Source organism: Salvelinus namaycush, chromosome 26, assembly GCF_016432855.1.
Source record: "Salvelinus namaycush isolate Seneca chromosome 26, SaNama_1.0, whole genome shotgun sequence".
Lineage (NCBI taxonomy): Eukaryota > Metazoa > Chordata > Actinopteri > Salmoniformes > Salmonidae > Salvelinus > Salvelinus namaycush.
Window position 1 is genome coordinate 13,169,495 of NC_052332.1, and position 15,550 is coordinate 13,185,044.

General features: G+C 42.1%; 1 protein-coding gene across 1 annotated transcript in view; it reads right to left on the reverse strand.

Moving 5' to 3' along the window:
• The window catches only part of LOC120021883 (microtubule-associated serine/threonine-protein kinase 1-like), an 89,106-nt gene that overhangs the window by 18,394 nt on the left and 55,162 nt on the right, over nt 1-15,550 (reverse strand). The window contains exons 4-16 of the mRNA XM_038965724.1: nt 12,488-12,557; nt 10,602-10,680; nt 9,276-9,433; nt 8,997-9,072; nt 8,214-8,423; nt 7,560-7,661; nt 7,083-7,215; nt 3,493-3,554; nt 3,312-3,403; nt 2,739-2,947; nt 2,335-2,473; nt 1,260-1,392; nt 821-986 (exon numbers count right to left, since the gene is read on the reverse strand). Coding sequence (XP_038821652.1) covers nt 821-986; nt 1,260-1,392; nt 2,335-2,473; nt 2,739-2,947; nt 3,312-3,403; nt 3,493-3,554; nt 7,083-7,215; nt 7,560-7,661; nt 8,214-8,423; nt 8,997-9,072; nt 9,276-9,433; nt 10,602-10,680; nt 12,488-12,557 — 1,629 coding nt within the window. The remainder of the gene's footprint in view (nt 1-820; nt 987-1,259; nt 1,393-2,334; nt 2,474-2,738; nt 2,948-3,311; nt 3,404-3,492; nt 3,555-7,082; nt 7,216-7,559; nt 7,662-8,213; nt 8,424-8,996; nt 9,073-9,275; nt 9,434-10,601; nt 10,681-12,487; nt 12,558-15,550) is intronic.

The following is a 15,550-nucleotide window of genomic DNA, read 5'->3' on the forward strand; positions in this document are numbered from 1 at the left end:
ATTTAGCAAAAATGTCTAAAAACATCTCACTTTGTCATTATGGGGTACTGTGTGTGAGAAAAAACAAGCAATTTAATCCCTTTTGAATTCAGGCTGTAATGCAATAAAATGTAAAATAAGTCAAGGGGTATGACTATTTTCTGAAGGTACTGTATGTGATCAAAACATCTGTGTTTTCCAGTTTTGTGTGTGTATCTCCATGTGTCTGTGTGTTCATGTGTGTTTGAAGTGTAGCCTGTTCGCAAAAGTTGAAAAATAGCAGCATACGCCACACCAGTATAGACTGCGCCATTCCACGGATGTCTCTTTGGCGCCATTTCCCTCCCATTTCCATCAAATTTGGGAGTGAAGCATGAATATGCATGGTGGCCCTCAGGCCTGAGCAGCGTGGCATTCAGCTCAGTGTGTTCAGAGCCCTTTAATTAACACTGCGTCCCTCTGGCCTGCCATGATGGAGAGCACACCAAATCTGTCATGGCACCACATTCATTAACATAGGATAGAGGGAACACTTGGGTTCTCTGTAAACTATCATAAAGTTATCAAAAACTAGAAAAAATGTATGTCTCATGTCAAGCTGAATCCACACCCCTCACACACCATCTGTTTTGTGCATTACATGCCTTAATCCCAAATGAATCGGAAAGATTGGCACCATCTAATTCCATACGGAATAATTAGATAATACCATTAAGGCCTGCATATTTTTGTCCTACTTAGTTATGCATTGATGTCAATGTTAAGTGCAAATTCAACTCCATTGGAACTTAGGATTCGCCCCATAAGTCAAATCAAAAGGAGAGAAGAGAGTTAGACTGACCGCTGATGACCTGCCCAAACAGTTCTTCTGGTGTGTCTCCAAAGAAGGGTACGCAGCCGACCAGGAACTCATAGAGGATGATGCCCATAGCCCACCAGTCCACAGGCTTCCCATAGCCCTGTCTCAGGATCACCTCTGGAGCAATGTACTCTGGGGTCCCACACACCTGCAGACACAGACAGAAGGCAACAGGTATAGGCACATTATAATAGTAGTATATTTTAGTGAAAGGTTGAGGCTGGACATTGTCACATTGGAAAAAGAATAACCTGAAAGCTGTTGGTATCCAATTTCTGAACACTTCGAACCGTGTTCAGACTGGATACCATAGATGTCAGGTTCTCTCTGCTGTCTTGTTTTAATTACCAAAATAAATAAATGAGCAAGAAAGATTGGCTTATACTGTAGGTAGAATGTCAATCATCTCCACACAATGTACCTGTTTATCAGAGAACTCCCGGGCGTCCTTCTCTATGTGTCCCTCGTACAGGTTAGTGGTCATGTTCATCAGGCCCACCTTGGACAGCCCAAAGTCTGTCAACTTGATGTGGCCCATGGAGGTCACCAGCAGACTGGGGAAGGGAGAGAATGAGAGAAATCCATAACATGGATGCCAATGGCAGAAGATAGCGTCCGGCATTGTTGGAGTTCAGGAAACGTACTGTACCCTGCAATTACATCTGCAACCCTCTACATGTGACTATGTGACTGTACAACTCTCTAATCTACAAAATCTCGCTCAATTGGCACAATAACATCGATCACTCAAGTGACTGGCGATTTTAAAAAGGGTAAGATCATCAGTCAAAATACACCAAACGCTTCCATGCTCAGGTCACTAACTCTGTTAAAATGGTCATTTTAAGGCACTGGAAAGAGGAGCAGTCACCCTTATTTGCAGAACGGCTCAAACTGTCAATGAACACTGTCAAACGTGATCTTTTTTTTGTAAATAAAAAAGGAAAGATAAAGGAATATGAAAACAAATGGGCCAAGTTTGAAGTTGTCTCGGTGTGAATGAAAATGGTGGAAGATTTTATTTATAATATGTCAATAATAATCATGGGTATGGATACAAAATGATTTATACAAAACCAATATACAAATCAATAATATGTACATTTATACAAATAATGTACATAATGAAAAATTGCTGGCAACTATATTATGACTAACTTAACCATTTCAGAATATTAATTACCTATTTATTTCTTGTTCTATAAATTTCGTTGTAGCCCTCCCATACACGCAACATTTGTATTTCAATTTCTTGTTAGGATTAAATTGTGATATGCAAAGAAAAGTATAGAAATGTGACAAAATAGGAGGAGAGAGAACAATGTGTATTTACATGTGGTGTTTTATTTGTTGTTGCTTGGTTAGTGTGACATGTTGGAAAGAAGATATTCATTTTTTAAATCACAAGTCAGCACTAACAGATCTGAGACCAGGCTATATCTATCTACCTTCTCGTGACATTAGCTGACTTTACTATAGAGATATTAGAGACTGACTTGTCTGGTTTGAGATCCCTGTGGACGATGCCATAGTTGTGGAGGTACTCCAGAGCCAGGACCGTCTCAGCAAAGTACATCCTGGCCATGTCCACAGGCAGGGGACCCATGTTCTTCAGCAGGTTGGCACAGTCACCTCCTAATGGCACACAGACACAGATACTTGGTTTATTGAGTTAATTCTGACATTGAAATATACTACAATGAAGTACATTCAACATATGTTTAATTATTAATGATTAATCCCAACCCAAAAAGTGCATTTGATAAAGAATAGGGATGGACATTAACATGAACCAGTATTTCTAAAGCAGTGTATCCCCCCCCCCCTGGTGTCAGCTTTCTGTCTTCCACTGTTTTGGGTCCGTAAAAAATAAAATAAACAATAAGAAAAGGCTAGCTACCTTCCACATACTCCATGACCATGCAGAGGTGTCGTCGCGTCTGGAAGGAACAGTACATGGAGACCACGAAGGGGTTCTCAGCGAAGGTCAGGATGTCTCTCTCCACGAAGGCCTGCTGGATCTGGTTCCTCAGCATCAGGTTCTGTTTGTTGATCTTCTTCATGGCAAAACGCTGCTTGGTCTCCTTATGGCGCACCAGATACACAGCCCTGTCAGAGAGAGAGAGAGGAGACAATATGTCCGACAAAGTAGCAAAGGCTAAGTTAAATCAACCATACATTACTCTGTCAGACAAAGAATGACACGGTTAGTCATAAACGTGGTAAAGATGGCTTGAAATCACACATTCATAGCTCTGTAGGAGAGGGAATACATGATGTAAGTGCCGCGGTATATACTTATTTGTGGTTTAGGAACAGAAAAGGACAGGGCCATGAATTGAAGGTTGAAAATATGAGTACAAAATGTGAGTAAATCCAAATCACATATCCAATTCAAATCCTAAATGACAGCTGAAACAGGTTTGGATTCCATCATAACCGTCCTGACTAACACCAGAGAAGTTTCTCTCACCCGTAGGCTCCGTTGCTGATGAGTTTGGTCATCTCAAAGTCCATCTCGCAGGGCTTTCGTCGGGATCGTAGGGCCACGCTCAGACTCTGGGACTGGGAGGACGAGAGTAGAGAAACTTTATTCTACGGAAATACATCAAACCTGTAATTAAAAACTTGAATAAAATATACTGAATACTCACAGAGTCATCTGTCTCTGGTGTTTCCGCTATCCCACTGTCATAACTGGTCATCTGAGCAATTTCTGTAGGAGAGAGAGAGAAAGAAAAAACATGTCAGCATTTCATTCGACTTTGCAATTTCAGCATTTTCACCTTCAAACACCAAACAGTGACCTTTAAATCCAGATGTCTTATATATACACACCTCAACATTTAGTCAAAGCCTATAGGGAGTTGACATTACTATATATTAACACACTTTCTTTTTTATGGCAGTTAAGAAAGAGCAATCTGTTGACTTTGTCCACCTAATAAGCTGAGTCTGAGAAATCCTAAACGAGAGGAAATGAGGTGGAAACCAGAAGTGGCAGCAACACATGTCAGACATCCATTAAGAAAACCACAACTCCAGAACACTCAAGTGTATGTGTGTGCGTTCGTGTTTTGCGTATGTGTGTGCGTCTTGCATGTGTATGTGCATATATACATGCACGTGTGTGTGCATCCCTTCCCATCAGTGATGTATGAACAGCAGGAGGTAGCGAATCGGGGGGGGGGGGGGGGGGGGGGTCGTTCGGTCGTCCCCACAGAGACCCTAAACCCATTTCCAATGCCACTTAACATCTGTCCCTGCCTAGAAGGCTGCTTCCAACACTCCAGGCTACTGGGCAAGGAAAACACACGGTATAAGCCCAGGGGAAATGAGTGGAGAGACATTGGCAAATGAGGACGGAGGTTAGTGAGCCAGTCTGTGTGTAGAACTGTTTCAGCTCTATAGGGAGACCATTCGTTTCTAATTAGTCAGAATGAACGTTGGGGTTTAAATTGAGAGAGAGAGTCATTAGGATGGCAGTCTGTTCGGTACAGGACACATGTTACTCTACATCACCTTTGTCTTAGACCTTCTTCATTGGTGTTTAATACTAGCCTGACAGGTTATATTAGCCTTGCAAAAAATATTTACTGTAATGCTGATGCAATAATTTGGTCATTGTGGATACTGAAATGGTAGCTAGTACTTCTAGTACTAGTTCTTTTGTAGTAGTTATACTGCAGTAAAACAAGTAATTCTTCTCTAAAAACTGATAAGATGTTCTGCTCCAGCAGTGCTTCCAAAACATTAAGACCCCAATATCCACAACATAATTACGATTTTTTTTATTTATCGTAGTATTTTATCACAGTACATTACAGAGGGAGTTTTACGAGGAACAGAACGTGCAAGTTAATAAAAATGAGAAATTACTTTTCTCAAAATGTAGGCTTTAGTGTTCTGATGAAGCTGGTTGGGGTTAACTAGATTCTGTGTCAGGATCATACTCTTATCATAGAATTATATTTATCATATTTTCATCAGGTCATCAATGTAGCTGGGACTTCGAGAACACAAAGCATGACAAGTGATTGGATGATCCACAATACAATGGCTGCGTTACGATTCTATACCTTTCTCCAGAAGATTGCACTCGTTCAATCCCCACTCATGCATTTAAAAATCATTGGATTGGTGCAAGCATGGCTGGAGGGAGTTTCCACCATATTCCTCACTCCATTCCTTTGAAATCCATGAGGGGGTACACTTCGGGAAAAGGGTGAAGAATTGGAATGTACATCTTGATTACTTCCTTTATCAATGCAGCCCACCACTGGAATGAGTTCACAGCCCTTGCAGCTTTCATCAGAAAGCACTCTTTTCATTTCTGAACGTGTGATGTTTGGCTGCACCTCTACTAACTTTGGTTAAGGCCAGGGCTCTCCAACCGTGTTCCTGGACAACTATCCTCACGTCAGTTTTCGCTCCAACCCAAGTTGTAATTAACCGGATTCAGCTAATTAACCAGCTAATTATTAATCAAGTGAGCTAGATTAGAGTTGGAGGTAAAACCTACAGGACGGTAGTTCTCCAGGAACAGGGTTGGAGTTAAAAACCTACAGGATGGTAGTTCTCCAGGAACAGGGTTGGAGTTAAAAACCTACAGGACGGTAGTTCTCCAGGAACAGGGTTGGAGTTAAAAACCTACAGGATGGTAGTTCTCCAGGAACAGGGTTGGAGTTAAAAACCTACAGGATGGTAGTTCTCCAGGAACAGGGTTGGAGTTAAAAACCTACAGGATGGTAGTTCTCCAGGAACAGGATTGGAGTTAAAAACCTACAGGATGGTAGTTCTCCAGGAACAGGGTTGGAGTTAAAAACCTACAGGACGGTAGTTCTCCAGGAACAGGGTTGGAGTTAAAAACCTACAGGATGGTAGTTCTCCAGGAACAGGGTTGGAGTTAAAAACCTACAGGACGGTAGTTCTCCAGGAACAGGGTTGGAGGTAAAACCTACAGGACGGTAGTTCTCCAGGAACAGGGTTGGAGTGAAAACCTACAGGACGGTAGATCTCCAGGAACAGGGTTGGAGTTAAAAACCTACAGGACGGTAGTTCTCCAGGAACAGGGTTGGAGGTAAAACCTACAGGACGGTAGTTCTCCAGGAACAGGGTTGGAGTTAAAAAACTACAGGACGGTAGTTCTCCAGGAACAGGGTTGGAGGTAAAAACCTACAGGACGGTAGTTCTCCAGGAACAGGGTTGGAGGTAAAACCTACAGGACGGTAGTTCTCCAGGAACAGGGTTGGAGTTAAAAACCTACAGGATGGTAGTTCTCCAGGAACAGGGTTGGAGTTAAAAACCTACAGGATGGTAGTTCTCCAGGAACAGGGTTGGAGTTAAAAACCTACAGGACGGTAGTTCTCCAGGAACAGGGTTGGAGGTAAAACCTACAGGACGGTAGTTCTCCAGGAACAGGGTTGGAGGTAAAACCTACAGGATGGTAGTTCTCCAGGAACATGGTTGGAGTTAAAAACCTACAGGACGGTAGATCTCCAGGAACAGGGTTGGAGTTAAAAACCTACAGGACGGTAGTTCTCCAGGAACAGGGTTGGAGTTAAAAACCTACAGGACGGTAGTTCTCCAGGAACAGGGTTGGAGTTAAAAACCTACAGGACGGTAGTTCTCCAGGAACAGGGTTGGAGTGAAAACCTACAGGATGGTAGCTCTCCAGGAACAGGGTTGGAGGTAAAACCTACAGGATGGTAGTTCTCCAGGAACAGGGTTGGAGTTAAAAACCTACAGGACGGTAGTTCACCAGGAACAGGGTTGGAGTTAAAAACCTACAGGACGGTAGTTCTCCAGGAACAGGGTTGGAGTTAAAAACCTACAGGACGGTAGTTCTCCAGGAACAGGGTTGGAGTGAAAACCTACAGGACGGTAGTTCTCCAGGAACAGGGTTGGAGTTAAAAACCTACAGGACGGTAGTTCTCCAGGAACAGGGTTGGAGTTAAAAACCTACAGGACGGTAGTTCTCCAGGAACAGGGTTGGAGTTAAAAACCTACAGGACGGTAGTTCTCCAGGAACAGGGTTGGAGTGAAAACCTACAGGATGGTAGCTCTCCAGGAACAGGGTTGGAGGTAAAACCTACAGGACGGTAGATCTCCAGGAACAGGGTTGGAGTTAAAAACCTACAGGACGGTAGTTCTCCAGGAACAGGGTTGGAGTTAAAAACCTACAGCCCTGGTTTAGGCACGGCCGACCTACTCCCTAAAAGGTAAAAAGTCAAACTTGACGTACCTTCCAGGGGGTCCCGTGTGAGACCCAGCTGGCTGATGATGTAGCGGGGGATGTCAGTCTTGATGCCCTGGCCCTCTTTGGCGTGACCCTCGGCAGCCTCCAACAGATGGTAGAACTCCTCTGGATCAAACTCCTGAGGAGAGGACAACACAGGGACACGGGTTTCACTTCGGGAACTCTTAGTTCCAATGGGCATCGTCCGTGTGCTGTTGGCTTTTCTCTGAGTTGATGGTGATGTTATTGTGACAATGAGGACTAGCAGGAGCAAGAGGAGGATGGATTGCATCTATATGACTTTTGTCACCACCAGAAAGAACTCGTACTTAGTATTAGGACTCAGTGGTTTGCCTAGTCACACCACATGGTCAGGAAAAACTTTGGTCCCTTGGAAAAACTCCTGTCCCTAGTTGCTGTTTAATTTGTGAAGTCATGGCCATGTGCTTGGTAGCTAGCTAGCGACAATTAGGCGAGACATACCAGGCATTCCAGCAGGCGCGCCGGCCTGGCGATGACGATGAGGATCTTCTTTACCAGCTCTTTGATGAAGTTCACCTCCTGGCTCTCCGACCGAGACGTGGACTATAGATACAGAGAACAGAACACACTCGTTCAACATTTCACACGGACCTGTGAGCTGCTCAGTGCTCGGGACTGTAAGCACCATTAAGTGAAAGGGAGGGAGTATAATAGGAAGCAGGCATGAGGCGAGAGGACGTTGAGAAATACAAAACATCTATAAACAAGTTTTTAATAGTTACAGAATAGAAATAGTGCTACGAAAATGACAATACCAGAAGTAAGGGAGCACTGTAAACCAAATTATTTTGGTGAAAGAATCTGTTTGATAGTTTCAAAGTCCTGTGCTGTAATGTACACCGACATTGTACTTACAGTGTACTTATTACTACGGTAAAAGATTGATGTCTTTTAAAGTGGCTGCTAAAGTTAACCAGTGATATCCCCCATGGATAGCAGGTGGCACCACACTCTACACTACACACTTTCCTCATCTCCTTTCCTTCATTAATCCAGGTTTTGTATTGTAGAGTAGAGGACACAAGGGGAAACAAACAACTTTGCATTACATTCATTATTATTACACTATTGAGATGTACCCAAAATGTCACCCACCTCCTGGAAGAGCCTCTCCAGCTTGTCGGTGAGCTCACAAAAGTAGCGTGATGTGATGTGGCCCAGGCGGCTCTTCTCCAGGCAGTCGCGGACCAGCTCGATGATCTGGTGGTGGGCGAACCCCAGCACACCGTCCGCCAGTGGCAGCACGCTCTCCGGGGAGCTCGTCCGGATGATCTCCTGGATCCTCTCCTCCATCTGGGCTGTGGCCTGGAGAGACACAGAGGGGTGGAAAGGGTTACAAGTAGAGAATGTGTTGAGAGAGGGTGAAAAGGTTCAAAGGTGGAAAAGAACTGTGGGTGAAAAAGACCAACTCTCAGCAACAACTGTTAAGACATTAGCATTTGTTTTGATAACAAATAACCATTGCTAATGCTAGAATCCTTAGATGTTACATCCATTTTTGGACCTATAAATTAATGATATATACCCATTGATTCTTGAATAATATAACTTATAAATGCCTCATGCGCTTAGTTCAACTGTCGTATACCATTAGATCCCCAAATATAAGATTGAAAACTAGGTAAACAAGGTAAATGTAAACAAACACTGTATAGCCTCAAAACATGGTTAAAACTATACATTTGATATTATGGAAGGTCAGTACTTGCATTCATAGCTCTGTCTATGAATTTGAGAGTGGTTACATTTCTTCAGCCCCATCCCTTAGCGTTTTTAGCGAAACAGGCGGGGGGGGGGTTCAATTCGTTATTGTTTCAATTAAGGATTCTAGCTTGAAGGCAATACGACATTATAGATCTAACTCAGTTGGCTCCTCACCTTAGGAAAGCGTTCCTTGTAGACATGGTTCATCATAATAATCTCATGATCACAACAGGATGGGGATCTTCCAGGGCTGCAAACACATAGAAATACAAAGGAATGATCAGTAATTATATTACAACACATATCTTACAGCACAAATACATTGATATAGTTTGAATCAAATCTCATTTGAAAACTATTCACATAAAAGTATATAAAAGGAGGATACTTTTCAGCGGCCGTTATCCTCGGCATCTATAAAGGTGTGTGACCTTGCCGGGCCTTCGTACGTACCTGAGACTGCGCGAGCGGGGTCGCATGGGCGCGGTCCCCCTCCGTCGGTCATCCCCAGCGATGCTCTCGGTGCAGAAGTGCTTGGAGAGGAAGTGCAGCTCGTCCGGCGTGGGCTGGAAGGGCAGCTGGTGAAGCTTCTCCTGTGATGAACAGGACGACTGGAAATGAAATGAATATACATTGAACGAGAAAAGATAAAAAGAAGAACGAGAGGCTAACGCTTTGTTTGACGTCGTTGCACGAGAGAATGGCAGTTACCAGGAGAGTTTGTGCTTTTTCTGACTGCTGTGTTCATTTGATTGGGCACATGTTCATTACGGTACCTATTCACTTTTACAGTGTCTTGAAAACGAAGGACTGAAACGTATGGGTGCTGAAATAGTTGTGACGGTACATGAAAGCTAACAAATTACTGTGAACTTTCCCTTTTCTTCTCAACACATTGTTCTGAAATAAAATCCAAAAAGGATTCATCTTCAAGTGAGCTGCAAAGACCCTTAGCAACCAGATGTGTAAACATAGCCTGGACAAACACAGTTGCCAGTCAATCCTTCTCTATAGTAAATTCTCTAACAGTAATCCTCACCAGCCTCCAACAAAACATCAAGTATTTATCAACTCTAAATGAATGTCCTCATAAAACATGGCCGTAAACAAACAACCCATTACTTTGTGTGTGGAGGCGTGCTTACTTGGCTTGTGTGTGTGGTCAATCCTGCGTGTGAGTGTGATGCATAGGTTTCAGAGTTGACCATTTCCTGCCTGTGTGATTTGACTTTGTCAGTAAACAGATCAGAGGTGTGGGTGGTTATGTGCGTGTGTTTCTGTATGTGTGTGCAAGAGTGCGTGGCCACGGACACGTTGCCGTGTGTGTGTTTGTTTATGTGTGGGGCATAGCTGTTGGCTTTGTGTCAGGGCCATGTTTACTCCCTAAAAAAAATCTGCTGGCCCTAAACACATTTCTGGTGGTATGAGTCAACCTGGGAGACACTAGCAGGAGTATCTGTTCACCCCTCATCTGACTTCCAATAGCCTACAGTACAGCACCGGTCACTGAAGAACAGACTAGAGGCAGTCTATCAAATTATCATTTCACATTGAAACATCTTTATTCAAATGAATTCTTACATTTCCAGTGATTTGGTATCTGTATTTTTTGGGGGCGGGATGGAAACGGTTTTCCATCGGTATATTATATGTGAAGGGGTTTAGGTTTAACAACCTTTTTGTCATTGCTTTTTTAAAATCTAGCTAACACATGTAATAACTCATTGAGTTGATTCTTAAGTGTTTGTAGCAAAGTGAGTGGTAAGGTATGGTACGTACAGAAACAGTGGAGCTGGGTGTATTGGTGCCATAGCCAGATGAGGGCAGAGATGCCAAAGACCAGCGTCGTCCATCAGTCCTTCTCAAACACACAAACAGAGATAGAACGAGGCAGATGTCACCATTAACTTTGAACCCATCCCTAAACCCATCCATTACTAATCAGGAATGAGAACTGTAGTTATGAACAGTATATTACAATACCTATGAATGATATTCAAAACAAGAATACTCAAATATCCAGGATTGTACATAACATAACTGCCCTTATTTGACTGAGCTTATGATTAAAATATACAAAGTAAAATTTGCAAAGGCCTAAAAATCAAAGGTTCTGGGTGACCTTTGATCTATGTGCAGTAATGATCAGAGGCATGTCATATGCAACCTTCACTTATCTGATGGAAAAGGTAGAAAATATTCAGCTTTTCAATAGCCTACTGAAGCAGTGTCCTTGACCTCTACTACCTGTAACCAACGCCTAGTAATAAGATGCCTTATTTTTGCACTAACCAATAACACTGAACAAGAAGACAAACTCTCAAAGGAATAATACATGAGATTACATGTAGGGACAGATAGAAACAAATCAAAAGGGATTTTCATGATTCAGGTATAATGGCTAGGTACAGTGCATTCAGAAAGTAATCAGACCCCTTGACTTTTTCCACATTTTGTTATGTTACAGCCTTATTCTAAAATGGACTAAATGTTTTTTCCCCCCTCATCAATCTACACACAATACCCCATAATGACAAAGCAAAAACAGTTTGACATTTTTGCAAAAAAAAATAAAAATAAGTTTTCAGACCCTTTACTCTATGGACAATTCCTTCGACCTCATGGATGGGTTTTTGCTCCGACATGGAGTGTCAACTGTGGAACCTTATATAGACAGGTGTGTGTCGTTCCAAATCATGTCCAATCAATTGAATTTACCTCAGGTGGACTCCAATCAAGTTATAGAGACATCTCAAGGACGATAAATGGAAACAAGATGCACCTGACCTTAATTTTGAGTCTCATAGCAAAGGGTCAGAATACTTACTTAAGGGATTTCTGTTTTTTATTTGTAATAAATTTGCAAAAATGTCTAAAAAACAGTTTTGGTTTGTCATTATTGGGTATTGTGTGTAGATTTGATGAGTAAAACTTTTTTTTTTTTAATCAATTTTACAATAAGGCTGTAACGTAACAAAATGTTGAAAAAGTCAAGTGGTCTGAATAGTTTCCGAAGGCACTGTATACAGTATACCAAAACAACCTCGTATCCACGCATATCGACTCGGTACTGGTACCCCGTGTATATAGCCAAGTTATCGTTACTCATTGTGTATTTATTATTACGTGTTATTACTTTTCTATTATTCCTCTATTTTCTTCCTCTCTGCATTGTTGGGAAAGGCAAACTGAGGCCTAACATGACGTTACCTGCCTGGTCTGTGGCAAAGACTGTGAATCATAAAAATAAAATGTGTTGAGTGAGGGTAGAACAAAAAAATCTTTCAGGCTATTTGTGAAAGACTGAACCCTTGAACCTGCCTGTGATTTATATCTCTGTATAAAGAGCCAGTCAGAAGACAGTGAGATCCTGCCTTCGCTTCTCAAAAGAACCGTTAACTGTCTGCATCAGACTATAATAGCACCACAATTTGGTTTTGTTGTAAAAAAAATAATTAGAAACAGTTTCTATCAAGATTCGTATTTCCTTTGTATCCCACATTTCTTATGCCATCTGTCAGATAATTACCAAGAGAAAGCAACATTATGACTGAGTTGAAGTATGAATTACTTTCAGGAAATTGTTAAACAAAACAAAAAAAACATTTTTTTGCAAGCATGCTAGTTGAGCAGAGGTACTCAAAGAACATGCATTTCCTTATTACCTTCGTGCAAAGGAGAAGTGGGCTGAGGCACTAGGAGAGAAGTTTCTGGGGCTGTCTTGAGGACTCGTTCCTGTTGTTCAGAGGAAAAGCAGAGAAACAAGGGAAGATTAGAAGTAAAAAAAAATAAAAAAATCATAAACCTGAAATAAAAGCATTTGAAATTAATGAAGTTAATAATAATAATAATAAGCCTAGAGCATAGAATCAAATCTATACCAAATTGGGAGTTGGTCTAAGCACTGTGTTACATTGATTCATTGATATAAAAAACCATAGAAAGTCTAATAAACCAGCATAGATAAATTACATTTTTTCATCAATTTACTAGCTATTGTCTCTTTATACTACATTTTAGATTTTATTGTGCTTCCTTGTCTCTTATCTGATGGAGCTTAATCTAGGAAGACTGAAAGCCTCTCAAATGGGACTGCTCTGCTTGAATCAGTAACTACATAATATTAACAATCTACATCGGCTTCGATTCATCAGGAGACACACAAGAAATGCCACACACAAAAAAAACGTTTACTTATTTAAAATTACAATAAAATGTTTACGTGCAATTGTCCCAACCAATGAATAATTCCCCCCCCCCCACCAGGTGTCAGTCAAAAAGCAAAAAGAAATGTGAAATTACCCATCTTAAAAAAAAAAAGAAAAAAAAAAGGTCTTTGTAGACAGAGGAATATCTCAACAGACAAACACAATTTATTTCAATGGCAGCTGATTTTCATGTGTTGTAAAAGCAGCACACACAAAATAGCTGAATATCAAACATCTGAAAGCTACGAGGCAGCAGCGTACAGTACGTTCAGCTCAAGGAGCTAGGGGAAGAATGGACTTCTGATTTGTTTTACAAATGTGCTAGTTGTAAGGCACCACAAATGCATGACAGGTACTGTACTCTATGAAAGGTACACTACCTGCCTAGCACTAGGATGCTGATTAAAACTAATTATAAAAAATGTATGGATTGAATGTGGAATAAAGACCTGTGGGCTACATGTGTACAGGGACAATACAATCTACTGTAAGAGTAGCCTATAGGCTAATACCGTATTCTAAATAGCTATGTAAATGAAATGGCGCTTACAAACAAAGACAGTCTGGGTGAAGACATCTGGCTATAAAATACACATTTTCTGCCATCCATAAGGTGATAGTTATAGCCCTTAGCTAACAGACGCGAATATTCGGGGTCTTGGGGTTTTATTGCAGACCTTAATGTCCCATAGTGGAGCCTGAAGCGTCCTCTACCAGGGTAGCCCTTCAAATTATTCCTCTATCCCTCCAACCCACCATCCATATGGACAGCATGCACTTATTACCCACAGTCCTACAGTTTTGTGGCTACTGCCTCAGGCTATTCAACACATCAAACTGCGGGGCTTACCCCAACGACAGCAATTAGGCTTTGTGTTCACTCACCGATAAGGTTAAGAACCAACCATCGGTTCAACGTTAATTAGACATAATTAACTCTGTAGCCGAAGGGGGGAGTAAACAGTTAATTAACTAAGGCCAAAGATGTCCAACCCCTGTGACGAGTCTGACGATAGCAAAAGGGCTTTGCGGTACTGGGGTAACAATGGTGGTACAGGGGAACAGAGCGAGGCTAGTTAGATGGTGATGAATGTCACCTGTTTAATTGTGGTGTAATTTAATCACAGCTGATGAGCATTAATAAATAATCACCAGAATGGGATAGAATACACCTGAGGAAAAGGAACACTTAACCCAATCCAGATGGAGGTCAAATCCATTATTTGAGATTAATCCTGTATAATCAAATTCTAATAGCAATGTAGACACAGAATAATATAGATGAATTTGATGTGTTTAGAGAAAAGATACCAGGATTGCTTATTTAAACAGTAGCAGTCGTAATAGAGTATGCTGAGCAGACTTAATCTAAACCAAATACTGTTTTTAATTCATACGTAAAAAAGCGTTCACTAACGATCCAGAATTCTTAATAGCTAAACTCAGCAAAAAAAGAAACGTCCCCTTTTCAGGACCCTGTCTTTCAAAGATAATTCGCAAAAATCCAAATAACTTCACAGATCCTCATTGTAAAGGGTTTAAACACTGTTTCCCATGCTTGTTCAATGAACCATAAACAAGTCATGAACATGTGGAATGGTCAAGACACTAACAGCTTACAGACGGTAGGCAATTAAGGTCACAGTTATGAAAACTTAGGACACTAAATAGGCCTTTCTGCTGAAATAAATATTCCCAGGGTCCCTGCTCATCTGTGTGAACGTGCCTTAGGCATGCTGCAAGCAGGCATGAGGATTGCAGATGTGGACAGGGCAATAAATTGCAATGTACGTATTGTGAGACGCCTAAGACAGCGCTACAGGGAGACAGGACGGAGAGCTGATTGTCCTCGCAGTGGCAGACCACGTGTAACAACACCTGCACAGGATCGGTACATCCGAACATCACACCTGCGGGACAGGTACAGGATGGCAACAACAACTGCCCGAGTTACACCAGGAACGCACAATCCCTCCATCAGTGATCAGACTGTCCGCAATAGAATGAGAGAGGCTGGACTGAGCGCTTGTAGGCCTGTTGTAAGGCAGGTCCCCACCAGACATCACCGGTAACAACGTTGCCTACGGGCACAAACCAACCGTTGCTGGACCAGACAGGACTGGCAAAAGTGCTCTTCTCTGACGAGTCGTGGTTTTGTCTCACCAGGGGTGATGTTCGGATTCACGTTTATCGTTGAAGGAATGAGCGTTACACCAAGGCCTGTACTCTGGAGCGAGATCGATTTGGAGGTGGAGGGTCCGTCATGGTCTGCGGCAGTGTGTCACAGCATCATCGGACTGAGCTTGTTGTCATTGCAGGCAATCTCAACACTGTGTGTTACAGGGAAGACATCCTCCTCCCTCATGTGGTACCCTTCCTGCAGGCTCATCTTGACATGACCCTCCAGCATGACAATGCCACCAGTCATACTGCTCGTGATTTCCTGCAAGACAGGAATGTCAGTGTTCTGCCATGGCTAGCGAAGAGACCGGATCTCAATCCCATTGAGCACGTCTGGGA